Source organism: Lepidochelys kempii, chromosome 5 (assembly GCF_965140285.1).
Source record: "Lepidochelys kempii isolate rLepKem1 chromosome 5, rLepKem1.hap1, whole genome shotgun sequence".
Lineage (NCBI taxonomy): Eukaryota > Metazoa > Chordata > Testudines > Cheloniidae > Lepidochelys > Lepidochelys kempii.
In genome coordinates, this window is record NC_136384.1 from 92099437 (window position 1) to 92120668 (window position 21232).

The 21232-nt window shown below is 40.6% G+C and overlaps 1 protein-coding gene across 1 annotated transcript in view; it reads left to right on the forward strand.

The window, feature by feature from the left end:
• Positions 1 to 21232, forward strand: part of SLC28A3 (solute carrier family 28 member 3) — a 74944-nt gene that overhangs the window by 19893 nt on the left and 33819 nt on the right. Inside the window, exons 3-5 of the mRNA XM_073346238.1 lie at positions 4460 to 4539; positions 14572 to 14663; positions 19165 to 19354. Coding sequence (XP_073202339.1) covers positions 4460 to 4539; positions 14572 to 14663; positions 19165 to 19354 — 362 coding nt within the window. The remainder of the gene's footprint in view (positions 1 to 4459; positions 4540 to 14571; positions 14664 to 19164; positions 19355 to 21232) is intronic.

Consider the following 21232-nt stretch of genomic DNA (forward strand, 5'->3'; position numbering starts at 1 on the left):
TGCTGGGACAAACTACTTTAATGCAAACTAGGTACCTTTTAGTTTGTGCCAGCAGGATCTACATGAGGCAAATAGAGCACAATGCTTCAAAGCGCTTTACAAATCAGACTCCGTACTCTGGATTGCGGTGCTGTGAAGACAAACCCTTAATCTCTGTGAAATGAATTGCAATCACTTCTGGTAGAAGAACTATTGGCAAGAGATCTGCCTTTTATGATCTACCACAAACAAATGGCTGAAAACCCAGGTTTCACTGCATTTAGGGCCCTGTTGATTTCTAGGGCACTGCTTGTGTGAGTAAAGTTACTCACAGCCATAAGCTTTTGTAGGACCAGGCCCTTGGTGGATCTCTGACCTCACAAGACACCTGACCATTATATAGCACCAGCAAATGCCAGCAGAGTAGCATGAGAATGAACATCCTGTAAGTTTCTAGTACAGTGGTGGGCAACCTGTGGCCCTCCGGCCACATGCATCCCATCAGGGTAATCTGATTGCGGGCTGCGAGACATTTTGCTGACGTTGACTGTCCACAGGCACAGCCCCCCGCAGCTCCCCATGGCCACGGTTCGCTGTTCCCAGCCAATGGGCGCTGCCATGGTCCCTCTGCCCTGTGGCGGTGGCCAGGAGCTGCAGGCTCCCCCTGCCCTGAGGCGGTGGTGGGGAGCTGCCAGGGTGTCCCTGCCCTGCGGTGGCAGCTGGGGAGCTGTGGGGGTTCCTCTGCCCCACGGTGGTGGCCAGGGAGCTGCAGGGTACCCCGCCCTGCCTGTGGTGGCTGGAAGCTGCGGGGTACCTCTGCTGCCCATGGCAGCTGAGAGCTTGGGAGACTGTTACCTCAGTGGCAGGGAGTACCTTACAGCTCCCTGCCACTGAGGGAGGTGGCGGAACCCTGCAGGTCCCAGCCACTGAGGCTGAAGTCATGGAGGTCTTCGGAAGTCACGGATTCTGTGAGTTCTGCGACCTCCATGACAAAACCATAGCCTTACTTATGACTCCCAAGAGTGCTCCCTTTCCAGGACACTCAGAATCATATTTTAGCCCCCACTGTTTTGGGTAGTGTGGCTCAAGCATTTTAAGCATGACTGTATCATGGCAAAATTGAGAGTTAGGAGGTCTGACTTGGGAAGATAGAGCCAAGTAAATGAGCCCATTTTTCATTCTATGTGATCAGCTGTAATTTAGTTTTGAGTCTCTTGATTCCACCTATCCAAAATGAACAGATGCAGTATAACCCTAATTTAACTATAGAGAAAATGGCACTCTGATAGCCTCATCACTTTAGATCCATCAGGATAGAACCCTGCTACAGATGTATAGCGGAAAGAACCCCTTGGCTGGCAAATACTACCTACAGTACGAGTGGCTTGATTCATGTTTGATCTTCATTTTATTTCCCAGTGAATATCAAAAAGAAAGTAATCAAAGTTAAGTAGAATAGAGCAGATAATATACAATAGTCTAGCTCCACAGAGCTGAAAGGCTTTCAGGGCCCTCTCATGGAAATTTGAATCACGAAGGCTACAAACAGACCTCTATCCATGTAGCTTTGGACTATCACATAGGAAAATGAGTGGTAGCTTCTGAGCAAATTTTTTTTTCCCTACGTGCCACTTTAGTTATTTTGTTAGTTTTCCCATTGAGCTAGTTTGCTTCAAATGGTCTCCCTGGAAATGAACTTAGGGCATTTCAGAGCTTTCAACAGAATGTATAATATGCAGCAGAAAAAAATAGACTGAACAGGAGAAAAATAGTGACAGGTCTTGATTTATAAACTAGTTTTGTGAACGTAAGTAGCATAACATTTATGGCATACAAAGTCTAAAATTACTCAACACACAATTGCTCCAAACTACCAGCCAAACTGAATAAAACTTCCTCTTTGGAGGCTAGTGTATAGTCCATAGTATGGTTGCATCAGTACGTATTTTTAAGACAACATTGTCCTGCTTCACAATATAATTGCACACTGTAATATTTCCAGCCCCATACCAAGTAGTGTACAATTGATTATTACAGTCTCTTTCGTCACATGCTAAAATAACACATTGAAAGGGGATAAGAACAAAAACAACATATGGGGACTGCTTTCCTTGTATTACAGAAAATTCAGTTAATTATGTGAAAACCTTCAGTTACTTTACAGTTTTCAGCTGACAAAGAAAGAACAGAATTTACACTAAGGCCTCTTTTCACTATTCTGGCAAAAGGATCTTACAGGAAATGTAAGTGTAATACTCTGCCAGAATGGTTTAAAGGGCAGTAGTATAAATGCAAATCAGGCTCAAGAATTGTAGCTGAACTTCACAAATAAATTTAGCATTGATATATTAAGACAAAATTGTGATATTGTTTGTACATATTTATTTTGGTTAATTTTAATTTTTAACATTTTAATTTATAAGGGACAAAGAAGAATGCTTTATGTTGTGATGTACTGCAAAGAATCTGTTTCATATATATATATGTATATAAAAAAAATATGAAAGCAGGTGACATTAGGAATTTGAGTAGAAGGGGCAAAAAGCACAAAAATGACTGGAAGGTAACAAGTTGAAATTGGTAGAGAGGAACCAGTCCCGGATATAAGTGGTGTTTTGGAGGAAATCCCATTGTAATGGAAACTAAACTGTATTATACTATTCAGCTACTAATTGGCACTGTGTGTAAAATACCTTATTTAAAGCAAACCTTAGTCATACCTGGCAGAGCATTAAAGGATCTTATAATGGACATATCTGCTGTGTATAAGCAAGCTCTGTGACCAGTCCTTATCTGGGACAGAAGTACATGACATGGTGTCAGGAGTAAACTAAGAACACAAACAAAAGGAAAGCTATAACAAAGCTTGCAGGATCTCATCAACATGCCACTCTTCAGTGTCCCCAGAGAATTTTGGCTGTGACAAACCTTCAGAATGGACAAACTAGAAACAATATTTTGAAAGATTTTACATTGCTACCAAGCACCACAAAGAAACTAGAGATACATAGGTATCTTCTTTAATTTATGCTCTGAGGGAGCAAGCAGATCAAATCCTTTAACTCTACTGAAGTCCAACACAAAGATGACTGTGAAAGTGTTCTGGCTATGTTTGATGCATACTTTATACCTCAGAGAAATATGGTTTATGAAGGAACATGTCCCCCCACCCCCCAACTTCTAGTCAGTTTCTCCTCCTACAAGTAACTGTCTCAGTCTATTTCTTTCCCTCCCCCTACTCTGCCTTTTGTCCCTCTGCAATCAAATCAGGTGGTTTCCTCCTTCCCACTGTCAGGGTGCCAGCAAGGGGTAGAGTCACAGAGAACACAGGAGAGACAGGCTCCTTGCTCTCAGTTCCAGTACCTGGCCCAACCCCAGCCTTGAGTTATTGGGAACTGCTCTTACAGGGAAAGTCCTTCTGAGCCACCATATCACCAATCTGGAGCATGCTCAGTCACTCTTTGGGGACTGGGCATGTCCAGTTTGTTTACCTGTAGAAGTTGTGAGGGGATGGAGCATGCTCAGTTGCTCAATGTGAATTGTACATGCAGTCTGGTCAGCACTAGGAGCCGTGAGAGGCTCAAGCATGGTCAGGGTGGATAAAATCTTTAGAGTTTTTAGCTGTTAAAATTAAAAGCTGTCACATGTAAACTACAAAATTTCAAAGGCTTATAACTTGGCCAGATTAATTGTTTCTATGAAAATCTGCCTAAAAGGATATCCCTGACAAAAAGGCTACCTCCCTGCCAAACTTCAGGTCCCTGTTCTAAAGCAAGGGGGTGCTAGAGATTTTCAAATAAAATGTTTCCAGAATTTTTTAAACATGGGCAAAACAACATATTCTTCCCTAGCCACCTTCTTGGAAGCAACTGGACTACTTTGACTGACACTAGCCAAAAAACACTGAGTGCTGAGCAGACACCTGGCATGGAAAATTTCAGCCTAAGTGGTTAAAGTTTGGCAAAAGTTACAATTAACTGAAAACAGAGTCTTATAATGAAAAGTCAGGTAACCTTAATAGGCAGTGCTACAAGATCCACCTAGAATATAAAATTCACTTTTGATCAGCTATACAAAGCTATTCTGTTCTTGACTCTTTTCCTCATCTAGTGACATAGAGGGGCCAGGCTAGTCTCTTTCTTTACCTCCCCCTTTCAAATTTTGTGGGCTTTGAGAAGGTTCAAAATTCAAAAAGCTCATCACTTGACAGCTATGCTATATAACTACTGAGTGTGCTTGATGTTAATAACAGTGTTGGTACCGCAAAGCTGAATCAGAGCTGTATGCAAAATGAGAAAGAATGTGTGTCATGAATAGAATAAATGGAATGAGATGTTACTCTTGAGAGTTCCTGTTGAGACTGCATGCTGATTGTGATTCAGCTACAGAATGAAACCAAATCTTGCCCTGTGAAACCACCTCAGCTGTCCTTAAGAGAAATATGTCATATTCACTATATTTTTGTGTATCTGTTTTCCAGGAGGATACACACATCAATATCGAGAGTGATCAGCATAAAAACAAACATGACTCAGTAGCTGAGAAAACATTCTTACAAGGGTAATTTTTTTTTTTTGAATGAGCAACTTTTCCACCCATTTCACCCCCACTCCAAGCAAAAATTTGCCAATGTCTCAGCCTCCTGAATGACAGGCCAAAATTCAGCTGCCATATTTCTAAGCCAGGCAGTCCTTTGTATCTCCTAGTAATTTGTGTATTGAAAAAACTACATTATATTTAAAATTATTATGCCTTGCAACTGACATATATGATCATGGAACTGAGCATGTGATTATGATCAGGAATCTTTGCAAATTAGAGAAGCTAATATTTTTACATAGACTAGATTTGCACATTTGATCCAACAGCACCACTTTTGCATAGTAGCTTAAATAATAGTTGAGCCTGTTAATGGATTCCTGCTGGAAGTTCAAGATTCATCATTGCCATGCATACTGTATAGGAATTCACACCAGTGCAAAGTAGATATAAACCACCACCATCCTGATTTGGTAGTGTTTTACACTACTTTGCACAGGTGTCAGTGATTACACAATGAATTGAGCTGATAGTCCCTGTGTGCGTGTGTGTATCCAATCTCCATAAAAGAGGTTCCTGAGCTTGAGATAAAATACTGACTTCTGAATTAACATGTTTCTGTCATATTGGGATGGGAGAAGATTTCATATAAGCACAGTCTTCCTGTTTTATAGTTCAGCAAACTCTAGCAACTCAGCTGCTGGGTAGCCAGGTACTTTGAATTTATCTCATTCCAACTGGGTTACTTGACCTGGCCATGTGCATGTAAAATTACCCAATTTATATGCACAAGTTGGGAATTTGGAGCCATAAATTAAGTATATGCATAAAATATGCATTACACTCAACTTGCAAAAAGAAAAGGAGTACTTGTGGCACCTTAGAGACTAACCAATCTATTTGAGCATAAGCTTTTGTGAGCTACAGCTCACTTCATCGGATGCATACTGTGGAAAAAGAAAAGCTCATGCTCAAATAAATTGGTTAGTCTCTAAGATGCCACAAGTACTCCTTTTCTTTTTGCGAATACAGACTAACACGGCTGTTACTCTGAACACTTAACTTGGAAAACCAAGCCCATAATTTGGTCAGTTTCACAAACAGTCATAAAATTAAAATATTTATCTTAAATAGTTAGCATTAGTTTTTATGCCACACAACTTGTAAAGTAATTAACTATTTTTACATAACCAAATGAGCTATTCTTCTCTAGTCCCTCCTCCCTGCTCTTTGGAAATTTGTGGTTTTACTAGCATTTATGAAACAATTTCCCATTTTAAACTTTTAGGGCCATGTTAAAAAAATAGGGCGGAAATTGCTGTAATTGTGAGTGCAAATTAAGCATTTGAGTGTCTAAATAACCATTGGCGATTACCACAGTTGTGTGTACAAATTAAGCATCTGCAAACACGCAGTTGTGTGCACATTTTTGAGCAGAGACTCCCATTCTCAGAATGGGGCCCTTAAAGTTTAGAGTGTTAATATCATAGAACTGGAAGGGACCTCAAGAGGTCATCTAATCCAGTCCCCTGCATTCATGGCAAGACTAATTATCTAGACCATCCCTGACGGGTGTTTGTCTAACCTGTTCTTAAAAATCTCCAATGATGGAGATTCCACAACCTCCCTAGGCAATTTATTCCAGTACTTAACCACCCTGACAGTTAGGAAGTTTTTCCTAATGTACAACCTAAACCTCCCATTGCTTCTTGTCCTATTTTCAGAAGTTAATGAGAACAATTTCCCCCCCTCCTCCTTGTAACAACCTTTTATGTACTTGAAAACTGTTATTATGTCCCCTCTCAGTCTTCTCTTCTCCAGACTAAACAAACCCAATTTTTTCAATCTTCCCTCATAAGTCATGTTTTATAAACCTTTAATAATTTTTGTTGCTCTTCTCTGAACTCTCTCCAGTTTGCTCCACATCCTTCCTGAAATGTGGCGTCCAGAACTGGCCACAATATTCCAGTTGAGGCCTAATCAGAGCAGAGTAGAGCGGAAGAATTATTTCTCGTGTCTTGCTCACAACACTCCTGCTAATACATCCCAGAATGATGTTCGCTTTTTTTGCAACAGCATTACACTGTTGACTCATATTTAGCCTCTGATCCACTATGATCTCCAGATCCCTTTCTGCAGTACTCCTTCCTAGGCAATCACTTCCCTTTTTTTACGTGTGCAACTGATTATTCCTTCCTAAATGGAGTACTTTGCATTTGTCCTTATTGAATTTAATCCTACAGTATTTATTTCAGACCATTTCTCATCCAGATCATTTTGAATTTTAATCCTATCATCCAAAGCACTTGCAACCCCTCCCAGCTTGGTATCGTACACAAACTTTATAAGTGCACTCTCTATGCTATTATCTAAATCACTGATGAAGATATTAAACAGAACCAGACTCAGAACTGATCCCTGTGGGTCCCCACTCGTTGTGCCCTTCCAGCATGACTGTGAACCACTGATTACTCTGTGGGAACAGTTTTTCAACTAGTTTTGCACCCACTTTATAGTAGCTCCATCTAGGTTGCATTTCCCTAGTTTGTTTATGAGAAGGTCATGCGAGACAGTATCGACAGTATTGACTTTAGTCAAGCTATAGCATGTCTACCGCTTCCCCACTATCCATAAGGCTTGTTACCCTGTCAAAGAAAGCTATCAGGTTACAGAGTAGCAGCCGTGTTAGTCTGTATCCACAAAAAGAAAAGGGGTACTTGTGGCACCTTAGAGACTAACAAATTTATTTGAGCATAAGCTTTCGTGAGCTACAGCTCACTTCATCGGATGCATTCAGTGGAAAATACAGTGGGGAGATTTATATACACAGAGAACATGAAACAATGGGTGTTATCATACGCACTGTAACGAAAGTGATCAGGTAAGGTGAGCTATTACCAGCAGGAGAGCGGGGGAAATGGGGGGGAACCTTTTGTAGTGATAATCAAGGTGGGCCATTTCCAGCAGTTGACAAGAACATCTGAGGAACAGCGGGGAGACGGGGGGAGGGAGAATAAACATGGGGAAATAGTTTTACATTGTGTAGTGACCCATCCACTCCCAATCTTTATTCAAGCCTAAGTTAATTGTATCCAGTTTGCAAATTAATTCCAATTCAGCAGTCTCTCGTTGGAGTCTGTTTCTGAAGTTTTTTTGTTGAAGTATTGCCACTTTTAGGTCTGTAATCGAGTGACCAAAGAGATTGAAGTGGGCACGGGTCACTTGCTGGAGGATTCTCTGCTCCTTGAAGTCTTTGAACCACGATTTGAGGACTTCAGTAGCACAGATATAGGTGTGAGGTTTTTTGCAGGAGTGGTGGGTGAAATTCTGTGGCCTGTGTTGTGCAGGAGGTCAGACTAGATGATCATAATGGTCCCTTCTGACCTAAATACCTATGAATCTAAGTGTTCTCCGACTGTTTTTTGAATGTTATAATTCTTGACGTCTGATTTGTGTCCATTTATTCTTTTACGTAGAGACTGTCCAGTTTGGCCAATGTACACGGCAGAGGGGTATTGCTGGCACATGATGGCATATATCACATTGGTAGATGTGCAGATGAATGAGCCTCTGATAGTGTGGCTGATGTGATTAGGCCCTATGAAGGTGTCCCCTGAATAGATATGTGGACAGAGTTGGCAACAGGCTTTGTTGTAAGGATAGGTTCCTGGGTTAGTGGTTCTGTTGTGTGGTGTGTGGTTGGTGGTGAGTATTTGCTTCAGGTTGGGGGGGGCTGTCTGTAAGCAAGGACTGGCCTGTCTCCCAAGATCTGTGAGAGTGATGGGTCGTCCTTCAGGATAGGGTGGACGCCACTAGCCATCACCTTCAGCCCCCAATTAAAACCTCTCCAACGCATCATCAAAGATCTACAACCTATCCTGAAGGACAACCCATCACTCTCACAGATCTTGGGAGACAGGCCAGTCCTTGCTTACAGACAGACCCCGAACCTGAAGCAAATACTCACCAGCAACCACACACCACACAACAGAACCACTAACCCAGGAACCTATCCTTGCAACAAAGCCCGTTGCCAACTCTGTCCATATATCTATTCAGGGGACACCATCAAAGAGCCTAATCACATCAGCCACACTATCAGAGGCTTGTTCACCTCCAAATCTACCAATGTGATATATGCCATCATGTGCCAGCAATGCCCCTCTGCCATGTACTGCCCCTCTGCCATTTGCCAAACTGGACAGTCTCTGCGTCAAAGAATAAATGGACACAAATCAGACGTCAAGAATTATAACATTCAAAAACCAGTCGGAGAACACTTCAATCTCTTTGGTCACTCGATTACAGACCTAAAAGTGGCAATACTTCAACAAAAAAACTTCAAAAATAGACTCCAATGAGAGAGTGCTGAATTGGAATTAATTTGCAAACTGTATACAATTAACTTAGGCTTGAATAAAGACTGGGAGTGGATGGGTCATTACACAAAGTAAAACTATTTCCCCATGTTTATTCCCCCCCACACACACACACACACTGTTCCTCAGATGTTCTTGTCAACTGCTGGAAATGGCCCACCTTGATTATCACTGCAAAAGGTTCCCCCCCATTTCCCCCGCTCTCCTGCTGGTAATAGCTCACCTTACCTGATCACTTTCGTTACAGTGTGTATGGTAACACCCATTGTTTCATGTTCTCTGTGTATATAAATCTCCCCACTGTATTTTCCACTGAATGCATCCGATGAAGTGAGCTGTAGCTCACGGAAGCTTATGCTCAAATAAATTTGTTAGTCTCTAAGGTGCCACAAGTCCTCCTTTTCTATCAGGCTAGTTTGACATGATTTGTTTTTGACAAATCCATGCTGACTGTTACTTATCACCTTATTGTCTTCTAGATGTTTGGAAATTGATTGCTTAATTATTGGCTCCATTATCTTTCCGGGTGCAGAAGTTAAGCTGACTGGTCTGTAGTTCCCTGGGTTGTCCTTTTTTCCCTTTTCATATATGGGCACTATATCTGCCCTTTTCCAGTCTTCTGGAATCTCTCCTGTCTTCCATTACTGCTCAAAGATAATCGCTAATAGCTAATATATCTCCTCAGTCAGCTCCTTGAGTATTCTAGGATGCATTTCATCAGGCCCTGGTGACTTGAAGACATCTAATTTGTCCAAGTAATTTTTAACTTGTTCTTTCCCTATTTTAGCCTCTTCTGATCCTACCTCTTTTTCACTGGCATTCACTACGTTAGACGTCCAATCACCACCAACCTTCTTGGTGAAAACCAAAACAAAGAATAGTAATGAAATTATAATAGATAGGACTGGAAAGATGAGTTAGGACAAAGAAGATGAAGGGCATGTGATAGGAAGTTATTAATTCTGATTTATTTATAATACCATTGAGAGTTCCAAAATAATTAAGGTTTATTCACAGTGCTTTATTATTGTTCCCCACGTCATTTTGTTCTTCCATCAGCAGCTCAATATAATTACTCACAGTAACGAAATCTCTATTTACACAGTAATCCGAAGAGCACTTTGCTTCACTTGAATTACTCTAAGGCCAGCTTTTGATGTCACTGAAAATGGAGTGGGAGTAGAATATCAGGCATATGGTGGGGGCAGTGGTATGTCTATAAAATTTTTATTCATGAATTGAATCTTCAAGATGGACCTAACATTTAACCTAACTATTTTTCCTGTGTTCTTGTAAAGTCCATTCATTATGTGTCCTTTATTTTGAAGACAAATGCCTCATTGATATATTTAAAAATAAAAATCACTCCCAGTAGCCTAGCATTCCTGTGTCACAAGTCTTGAAACAGATCAATCCATTAATAACAACATATACAAGGAGGAGGAAGAAAAATTGCTTTTCTTAACCTCTGAGGATAGGACAAGAAACAATGGGCGTAAATTGCAGCAAGGGAGGTTTAGGTTGGACATTAGGAAAAACTTCCTAACTCTCAGGTTGGTTAAGCACAGGAATAAATTGCTGAGGGAGGTTGTGGAATCTCCATCATTGGAGATTTTTAAGAGAAGGTTAGACAAATACCTGTCAGGAATGGTCTAGATAATTAGTCCTGCCACGAGCGCAGGAGACTGGACTAGATGACCTCTCAAGGTCCCTTTCAGTTATATGATTCTATGATTTCATAGACTGTATAAGGTATATTCCATCAGTTAGGCATTTTATGAATTATGTACCAGCAGGACAGTATTGAGGTGTATCTTCTAGGAGATTAATGCTAGTAAGAATAGTGATTTGTATAGCTACTGATAACCTTAATTTTAACTAACTCTATGTTCTAAAAGTGCCTTTTTAAAAATGACAATTCTCATTCAATAGATCTGCTCCCTGCTTGAAATAAGTAAAGTATTTAAGCACATGTTGATAAATGCAAAGTAATGCGCATTAGAAAACATAATCCTAACTATACATATACAATGATGTGGTCTAAATTAGCTGTTACAACTCAAGAAAGAGATCTTGGAGTCATTGTGGATAGTTCTCTGAAATCATCCCCTCAATGTGCAGCGGCAGTCAAAAAAGCGAACAGAATGTTGTGAATCATCAAGAAAGGGATAGATAATAAGACAGAAAATATCATAGTGCCTCTATATAAATCCATGGCACACCCACACCTTGAATACTGCGTGGTCGCCCCATCTCAAAAAAGTTATATTGGAATTGGAAAAGGTTCAGAAAAGGGCAATAAATGGATTAGGGATATAGAATGGCTTCCGTATGAGGAGAGAGTAATAAGACTGGGACTTTTCAGCTTGGAAAAGAGCCAACTAAGGGGAGATATGGTAAAGGTTTATAAAATTACAAGTGGTATAGAGAAAGTAAATAAGGAAGTAACACAATCAAATCACCTTTATGCTCTCCTTGTGCCCTGGCTGTGTTATCTACTCCTTCTCATAACACAAGCACAAGGGGGGACCAAATGAAAATAATGGGTAGCAGGTTTAAAACAAACACAAGAAAGTATTTTTTCACGCAACGCACTGTCAACCTCTGGAACTCCTTACCAGAGGGTGTTGTGAAAGCCAATACTATAATGGGGATCAAAAGGGAGCTAGTTAGATTCATGGAAGATAGGTCCATCAATGGCTATTAGCCAGGATATGCAGGAATGGTGTCCCTAGCCTCTGTTTGTCAGAAGCTGGGATTGGGTGATCGGGCATGGATCACTTGATGATAACTTGTCTGTTCATTCCCTTGGCGCACCTGCCATTGGCCACTGTCAGAGGACAGGATATGGGCTTGATGAACCTTTGGTCTGACCCATTATGGTCATTCTTATGTTCTTACATGCTTAACTTTTAAGATAAAGTTTACAGGAATAGTATTCAGAAAACGACTTTTGTACTTATAAAGTGAGCAGACTTGATAAGGAATCATTTATATAATGTGATTCTAAGATTATCACTCCAAGTGTCAATGTGAAGCAATGGAAACAGCTACTAGTATGATTGGGAGCTCTTTTTGTTCAGAATATCACCAGGTTCAGGCACCAGTGGGATTCATGATAGTCTATTACTATTACATTTTTAATTTCTCAGTCATTTTGGCTTTTTTACACTTTACACTTTACACATTACACCCATACAACCAGATGGGCTTTCAGTTCTTTGAGAGATAACGAACTAGAACCTCAAGATGCTATTCTTCCAATGGCACATCTCAGAGTAAAATTATCCATTTATTATGTGTGTATTTGTTTAATATTGAATGGTTTTAAGGAGCCTGGTTTTAAGGAGCTAACATGACAGGCACTTAAATAAATAAATAATCAAACCCAACCCATTATGCAAATGATGTAAGGGCAAAAGAGACTGTAAGAAAATACAATTCAATTTTAAGATCTCAGAGTTAGAATCAACAATAAGGATGATTTGTAGAATTATACAAAATACCTTTAGAATATACTGTAACCAAGCAGCTTGTGTTCCACTATTCAATAAATGAAGAAGCATAAGAGCAGCCATACTGGGTCAGACCAATGGTCCATCTAGCCCAGTATCCTGTCTTCCAACAGTGGCCAATGCCAGGTGCCCCAGAGGGAATGAACAGAACAGGTAATCATCAGGTAAATATCCATCCCCTGTCGCCCATTCTCAGCTTCTGGCAAACAGAAACTAGGGAGACTATCCCTGCCCAACCTGGCTACTATCCTCCATGAATTTATCTAGTTCTTTTTTGAACCCGCTTGTAGTCTTGGCCTTCACAACATCATCTGGCAAAGAGTTCCACAGGTTGACTGTATCCTTTCATGCCCATACCCTATCTTAGCTATCTATTACTAAGTTGTAAAAAAAATCTGTCCATTACTATATCACTGTAAGAGTACACCACAGCAAGTAATCGCTAATAATCTTTAATTCATTCACCAACAATGAAAATTGATAAGGCTGTTCTGTCTTATTTATATATCTTTTCCTTCAGCTTTCTTTCCTTTTCCTTGTACCTAATCTCTTTGCAGAGGCTTAGTGGGTAACTTAATGTCCTATCAAATAAGAGCTATAATTTGTATGGCAATAGAAATTCCAGTAACAAAAATTGACATGTCAGAAGCAAACAACATTTATCAAAGATCTGTTACTGTTTGACCTGGTAATCAAACTTTTTCCTAGTCTGTTGTTTGAGTGCTAATCTGAACTAAATAAAAATGAATCACATTACAGTGGCATGTGACATTGCCTGTTTCTTTAAAATTAATCATTATTTACCACAGCATAAGGAGGAAGCTCATGCTAAGTTTCACTGCGTATTTATCTCCAGCTGCATCTGTTTACCACATGAATACAGTTTGGATAATTTGCAAAAAGAAAAGGAGTACTTGTGGCACCTTAGAGACTAACAAATTTATTTGAGCATAAGCTTTCGTGAGCTACAGCTCACTTCTCGGATGCATCGGATGTTAGTCTCTAAGGTACCACAAGTACTCCTTTTCTTTTTGTGAATACAGACTAACACGGCTGCTATTCTGAAACCTGTCAGTTTGGATAATTATTATCCTTAAATATATCTTTGCTTTTCTAGTCTAAAGGTTGTCAGGAATTGACTTAGAGGGTCATATCTGTAGCTGTGAATTCTTTTCAAGCTTACACAAAGCTTAGGTGATTGTCTAGCTCAGTGATTCTCAACCCGCGGCCCACAGGCTGCTTGCAGACCAATCAGCACACATCTGTGGCCCTATGACATCCTCAGGGCCATACAGGTAGTATATATGTTCTTTGGTGGCCCACATAACACAGAGAGAGCTGCACCACTGGCCTAGACACACACTTTGTACCACCATATATCATATTAATGAAAATCTGAGGTGAATTAATTCCCTTACACTGTTCTTCCCTTACATCTTAGTGCACCATGGTAAAATCCCATGACATTCACTACAGACACAAAAAAAGAACCAAAAATGGTTCACTTAACACATGGGGAGGGCAGATGCTAAGATACACTTATAGTATTTGGATACACTAGATAATTTTAGCTTCCATATAATCTAAAGTTTGATAAATGTTGAGTGCCTGTAATGATGGGCTATATTTTCAAGAGATCCAGAATTACTACAATGATTTTGTGCATGGACCTTGCCATGCACAAAAAACTACACCTTTGCAATAAAGATCATAATTATTGCAGATGTGCACACAAATTTGGTAATGAGTACACTAATGACTAGTTAAGAGCCTAACTAGTTTATGTTAATTCTATAATCTAATTTCCACACAATTACAGTAATTGCAGACACATTGCAGTTGTACATTTACATGTGAATTTTGTGTGGACAGACCCACATCTTAGTCTTTCAAAATTGTGGCCCTTTAAGGATCTCCCAAATCCATTTTCACTCTACTAGTCCAAAGTCAAATAACTAATACTAAAATAGTTCCAAAAAGATATCCAAGATTTTCAAAGGAGTTTTATTTTACACTTTGGAATGCAGAATTAACTCTCTGGCAGTCCAGGACCTTTGATAGATCTAATGCAATGTTCCTGTATGAATTACTCTTCTTTCTGCTTTGGTGGAATTTATTTCTTTGTTCTGTTTGCTTTGGTTGCTTGTGTTTACTTCTAGGTATCTGGAAAGGAAATATGATGAAGTCTGTGACTTTTGCAAGAAATACAAAACCAGAATTCAATATGTGATATATGGAATTTTAATAGCAGGTACTTTATTTTTTAAAACCATAGGAAATAACTGTACCCTATTTCAGTTTTACTTTGATTTCAGGCTATGCATATTTTGCATTCAATGTTTGAATTAAATAGTGTGAAGTGGAATTTAATTGACATAACATTCTCGAAAACTATCAGACATTTCTACAGATAAGAGTCCATCAAATCTTTCTGAATGTATTTGAGAAGATATAGGAGATAAAAGTGAATTCTAGTCCTGGATAATGGTTCCAGACTGAAATTCTCCATTTATTCACCAGACAAGTACAGCAAGAGCAATAATAGTGGAAGCTTCCCTATGCTGTGCCACCAATATGCTTCATCTCTGACCTGGACAGACTACATTTAGGGATGAAAAGGGTAGTTCAGTTACCATGTCCATTCAGTGATCAGCTTCTCGGCTAAGACAGTGGGGTCAGTTATCTTAAATTATATCTTCTAGGAGTTTGCTGGAGACTACAAATTCATGTACTATACACCACTAAACAGCAATCAGATACTAATGACTTTTAGTTAGTACCAACTTAGACTGGATTCAAATCAGTGTTCTAGAAGTGAAAGGCTCTTTGTCCTATTAACGTTCTCTGAGCCATTTAGTGCCCACGCCAGAGTGTTTCATTATGGAAAGGTCATGCCACAAAGCCTCGGCATTCCAGCATACGTAGAGAACTCATTCAAATGGTCCTGTTTGTCCCTCTCCTGATTGTGCAGTAAATCGGGTTGTTCCATTCTGTCCTTTTATGAGCTTCCTTTTGAGGTCCTCCTACCTAAACTCTTAGAATAACTAGCAGAATAACTCAAGAGAGAGGCTTCCCAAGAACAAGTCAATGTTTAATGTATCAATTCTACAAGTAACAACTTGCCTTACAAAATACTGTTTCATTGTTATAAGCATGCAAAAGCAGGTAATTATTTATGTATATTAAGTATTCTGTTGCCCCACATTTTATCCAGGAAGCTGTCATGTGCCAAATCCATTTGTAGCTAGTTACTGCAGGCAGCAAATTTGGGGCCTAATCCAAAGCCCATTTAAATCATTGGAAAGACTCCCATTGATTTCAGCAGGCTGTGAGTCAGGCCCTTGTTGCATAGTCCAGTTTACAAAGGCAAATCTCTGAATGCTTCTCCTTATTTCCACTAATATTTTCCACTTTCATGCATATCGTGGAAGATGCAATAGGCACCATTATTTTTAAATCACTCAGTTTGTTCACAAGTATCAGGGGGTAGTTGTGTTAGTCTGTATCCACAAAAACAACAAGGTGGCACCTTAAAGACTAACAGATTTATTTGAGCATAAGCTTTCATGGGTAAAACACCCACTTCTTCAGATACATGGAGTGAAAATTACAGATGCAGACATAAATATACTGGCACATGAAGAGAAGGGAGTTACCTCACAAGTGAAGAACCAGTGCTGACAAGGCCAATTTGATCAGGGTGGATGTAGTCCACTCCCAATAATAGATGAGGAGGTGTCAATTCCAGGAGAGGCAAAGCTGCTTTTGTAATGAGCCAGCCACTCCCAGTCCCTATTCAAGCCCAAATTAATGCTGTTAAATTTGCAGATGAATTTTAGTTCTGCTGTTTCTCTTTGAAGTCTGTTTCTTAAGTTCTTTTGTTCAAGGATAGCTACTTTCAAATCTGTTATAGAATGTCCAGGAAGATAGAAGTGTTCTCCTACTGGCTTTTATATGTTATCATTCCTGATGTCCGATTTGTGTCCATTTATTCTTTTACGTAGGGACTGTCCAATTTGGCCAGTGTACATGGCAGAGAGGCATTGGTGGCACATGATGGCATATATAACATTAGTAGACATGCAGCTGAATGAGCCTCTGATGGTGTGGCTGATGTGGTTGGGTCCTCTGATGGTGTCACTAGAGTAGATATGGGGACAGAGTAGGCAATGAGGTTTGCTACAGGGATTGGTTCCTGGGTTAGTGTTTCTGTGGTGTGGTGTGTAGTTGCTGGTGAGTATTTGTTTCAGGTTGGGGGGGCTGTCTGTAAGCAAGGACTGGCCTGCCTCCCAAGGTCTGGGAGAGTGAGGGATTGTTTTCCAGGATTGGTTGTAGATCGTTGATAATGTGCTGGAGAGGTTTTAGCTGGGGGCTGTACGTGATGGCCAGTCGTGTTGTTATTTTCCTTGTTGGGCTTGTCCTGTAGTAGGTGATTTCTGGGTATGCGTCTCGCTATGTCAATCTGTTTCCTCACATCCCCAGGTGGGTATTGTAGTTTTAAGAATGCTTGATAAAGATCTTGTAGGTGTTTGTCTCTGTCTGAGGGATTGGAGCAAATTTGGTTGTATTTTAGGGCTTGGCTGTAGACAATGGATTGTGTGATGTGTCCTGGATGGAACCTGGAGGCATGTAGGTAAATATAGCGGTCAGTAGGTTTCCGGTATAGGGTGGTGTTTATATGACCATCACTTATTTGCACTGTAGTGTGCAGGAAGTGGATCTCTTGTGTGGACTGGTCCAGGCTGAGATAGATGGTGGGGTGGAAATTGTTGAAATCCAGGTGCAATTCTTCAAGGGCCTCCCTCCCGTGGGTCCGTATGATGATGATGTCATCAATGTAGCGCAAGTAGAGGAGGGACGCTAGGGGATGAGAGCTGAGGAAGCGTTGTTCTAAATCAGCCATAAAAATGTTGGCATACTGTAGGGCCATAAGGGTACTCACAGCAGTGCCACTGACTTGAAGGTAGAAGTTGTCCCCAAATCTGAAATGGTTGTGTGTGGGGACAAAGTCACAAAGCTCAGCCACCAGGTGTGCCGTGGCCTCATCAGGGATACTGTTCTTGACAGCTTGTAGCCCATCCTCATGTGGAATATTAGTATAAAGAGCTTCTACATCCATGGTAGCCAGGATGGTGTTTTCAGGAAGATCACCAATGCATTGTAGTTTCCTCAAAAAGTCAGTGGTGTCTCAAAGATAGCTAGGAATGCTGGTAGTGTATGGCCTGAGGAGAGAATCCAAATAGCCAGATAATCCTGCTGTAAGAGTGCCGATGCCTGAGATGATGGGGCGACCAGGGTTTCCAGGTTTATGGATCTTGGGTAGCAGATAGAATACCCCTGGTCGGGGCTCTGGGGGTTTGTCCATGTAGATTTGTTCCCATGCTGTAGCAGGGAGCTTCTTGAGCAGATGGTGTAGTTTCTTTTGGTACTCCTCAGTGGGGTCAGAGGATAGTGGCCTGTAGAATGTGGTATTGGAGAGTTGCCTGGCAGCCTCCTGTTCATAATCCGATGTGTTCATTATGACTACAGTACCTTCTTTATCAGCCCCTTTGATTATAATGTCAGAGTTGTTTCTGAGGCTGTGGATGGCGTTGAGTGTACAGCTGAGGTTTGTTCACAGAACACATGCTGCTCTCCATAGTATGTTTCACTTTGCCCCAGTGATCAAAGAAACTGCCTTCTTCTAATATATGGTAGGCTTTATTCAGCCAAAAGTACAACATTGAAGCCCCTAAAAGCTAATTTTTATTTAGATTACTTTAACACAGAAACAGAATTATTTCTTGTTTAATCTGGGGATTATTGTTTAATGTACACCTTAAATCAGTTGTTATTAGTTCTTCTCTGCTGGTTTTTTTACTTATCCATTCCTCATCCCTGCCCCATGTCCATGAGCCAGGTCTCATCTCATCTCTCCGCCTATCCCATCTGCTAGCTATAGGTTCCAACCATTCTTATTTAACTGCTTTGCTTTCCCCTTCCTCATAACTGTTTATCCCTGAAGTGTTTATAGTGCGCACATCAATGTAGCAGCTTTGTTATCTACTGTTGCCGCAAAGCCTAGTTCTCTCTCTCTCTCCTAGAAATACTTCCTGCCCGCTTACTGGCTCTCAGCCTTCAAAACTCCCTTAATCCAACTACAGGGCAGTATCCAAATTCCGTGTCTACTTTTTACAACTATTTGCATCACATCACCCCATACTTCTGGCACCAGGCCTGTAATCTGAATGAACATTCACTGGTTTTGTTTTTAATGAAACTGTGGACATTACTACCATATGTAACGTTGCTAGTGGTGCTTACTTCCTTTGTAAAGTTCTTTGAGATTTAAGGATGAATAGTGCTATTTATGAGTTTGGTTTATTATTATTACCTTGCTGCTACCTTAAAAATGGACTTTGCTTTGGACATACACCAGAACCCCTTTCTTTCCCTACTTCCCAGTGATGGGATTTGATAGTGATTGAATATGTTGTATGTAATAGCACTGTCCATATTTAAGCCAGGAATCACGAAGCTATCCTTCAGGACAGCACTGAAGCACATGCTTAGCTTCAAGCTCATCATTAAATCTCATTGAAATCAAGTGGAACTTAAGTACATGTTCAAGTGCTTTCCTGAATTAGGGCTTTACTTTCCTATTTCCTAATTAAAGCTCAAGTAAGTAAATAGACATCTGTTGTGTGTTTGGCTTGGTTGCTTTTTTTACAGGACAGATGTAACTGACATACGTATGCTTGTTTCCTTGACAGTTTACCTGGTGATAGTCATTGCAGCGTGTGTCCTGAATTTTCAGAGAGCCCTGGCTCTTTTTGTACTCACTCTTCTAGCCATCTTCTTCATCTGCTGGGATTCTTTAATGGCCAGACATGAAGACAAAATTGCTGAGTTCTTTTCCCCTTGTGAAAGGTTTCTGAAACAACAGTGGTTTTGGCTAAAATGGTAAATGAAACTGGCTTCTTACTTTATGCAGAGGGACATAATGCCATTAAGTTAATTTAGCCTTTTAACTGTTTATAAATTTAGGACTTCACTGGACCATTTTTTAAAAAACATTTACTGTTTTCATTGGAAAGTGAATGTGAATGCAAGCATCCTGAATGATTCCTTCTCCAATATTAGATCACTGCTATTCAAACCATTACTGAGCACTCAAGTTGTGTCAGGTTCCCCATTATAAAGCATAATTCTCAGGGCTTTATACATATCTAAGATGAACAAATTGCTGAAGTCTGAAATGTATTATATCTATATCTAATCTGTCTAGGTACTTGTATGGCCCCATCACTGTGGTATCTGAGCATAATTTACCCCTCAGGAGACAAACATGTCTACTATGCAAAATAACATGTTATTAACAAAGTGGTTGGTTATTTGGAGCAATTAGAATCAACTAATACCTGGCAGCAAAAGGAATATTACAGTAGAGTGATGTGCCGGAGGGGAATCTTAAAGGTTCCCATCCTGTTAAAATCCCGACACAAAAGGGAAAGGAAATTGGCCAAAATGCCTGCCTCTGATGCAGTTCACACCCCTTTCTCAGTTATTCTAGGGCTCAAAAATATTTCTGAAGAGCAATTTTTTTTTTTTTTTTGTCTTTGGGAGGGATCTGTTTGCACTTAATAGCAGGGATTTTCACGTGTTTTTCTGTGGAAAATGACTGTGTGCTCATAAAGGGACTGATTCTTCTCTCAGATATACTGATGTAAATCCAGTGCTTCACTGGAGTTAATCCTGATTGACACCAGTGTATCCATCCTGTGGTCTTCACACACACCACTCAATCTAATTATAAAAGTTGAACATTATATTGTCTCCAGGCAGTAAGAACAGAAGTAGTCATAGTGGGGGCATGTTCACTGGGAGAGAGAGGGCAAAATGGGAACAAGCTGGGAACACCCCCTCTGCCCAGCACTGTCCTGGACCCAGAACACATTCCTACTGCCCCACACACATTCCTGGACCCAGAACACATTCCTACTGCCCCACACACATTCTGGGGGCAGTAGGATGCAGATGGTGCATGTGGTAGAAAACTGCAGAGAGGAGCCAGTCAGACACTCTTGCCAGAAGAGACAGAAGCAGCCAAAGCCAGGACCTCTGGACATTCAGAGAATGTTCTACAGTTTTAACTAGACTTTCTCTGCTCTGTGCTAACTGGTACTTGCTACAACCCACCCCTCACCCTATTTCTTTACCTCAGGTTCACACCACACCTGCCCCTCTTACCATCTTCTCCCCTTCCCTATCCTCCTAACCCACTTCCCTTCCTGATCCCCTCCTAAGTAAACCCACCCCAAAAGTAGTAGGCCATTTTCTGCCATCACATTGTTCACTCTGCTTGTGCATTCTACCCCGTCCCCCACCCTGTGTCTCATCTGTTTAGATTGTAAGTGCTTAAGGGCAGGGACCATATTAGGTCCTAGCGTAATAAACATGCTGATTAATAGTACAGAAGAAGGCTAGTCTAGTGGTTAGGGTACTAGCTTGGCACCTGACAAACCTAGGTTCAATTCTGTGCTGGTGTGGGACTTTCAGCTTGACCACTGACAAGTTATTTGGTCTGCGTGCTTCAGTTCCCCATTGATACAATGGGGATAACAGTAAAGCCCTCCCACAGACAGGTTTTACCAGGGTAAATACATGAATGTTTGTGAGGTGTTCAGATAATACAGTAGTGAGGGCCATATAAAATAGATTGTCGATTTACAGTAGCTGAGGCTCCATCCCTGCACATTTTTTCATGACAACCAAGTGCAGCTTGTTTGTTGCTTCCTTCTTTGGTTATAGGTATGAGAAGATGTTGTTGTTTAAAATGGG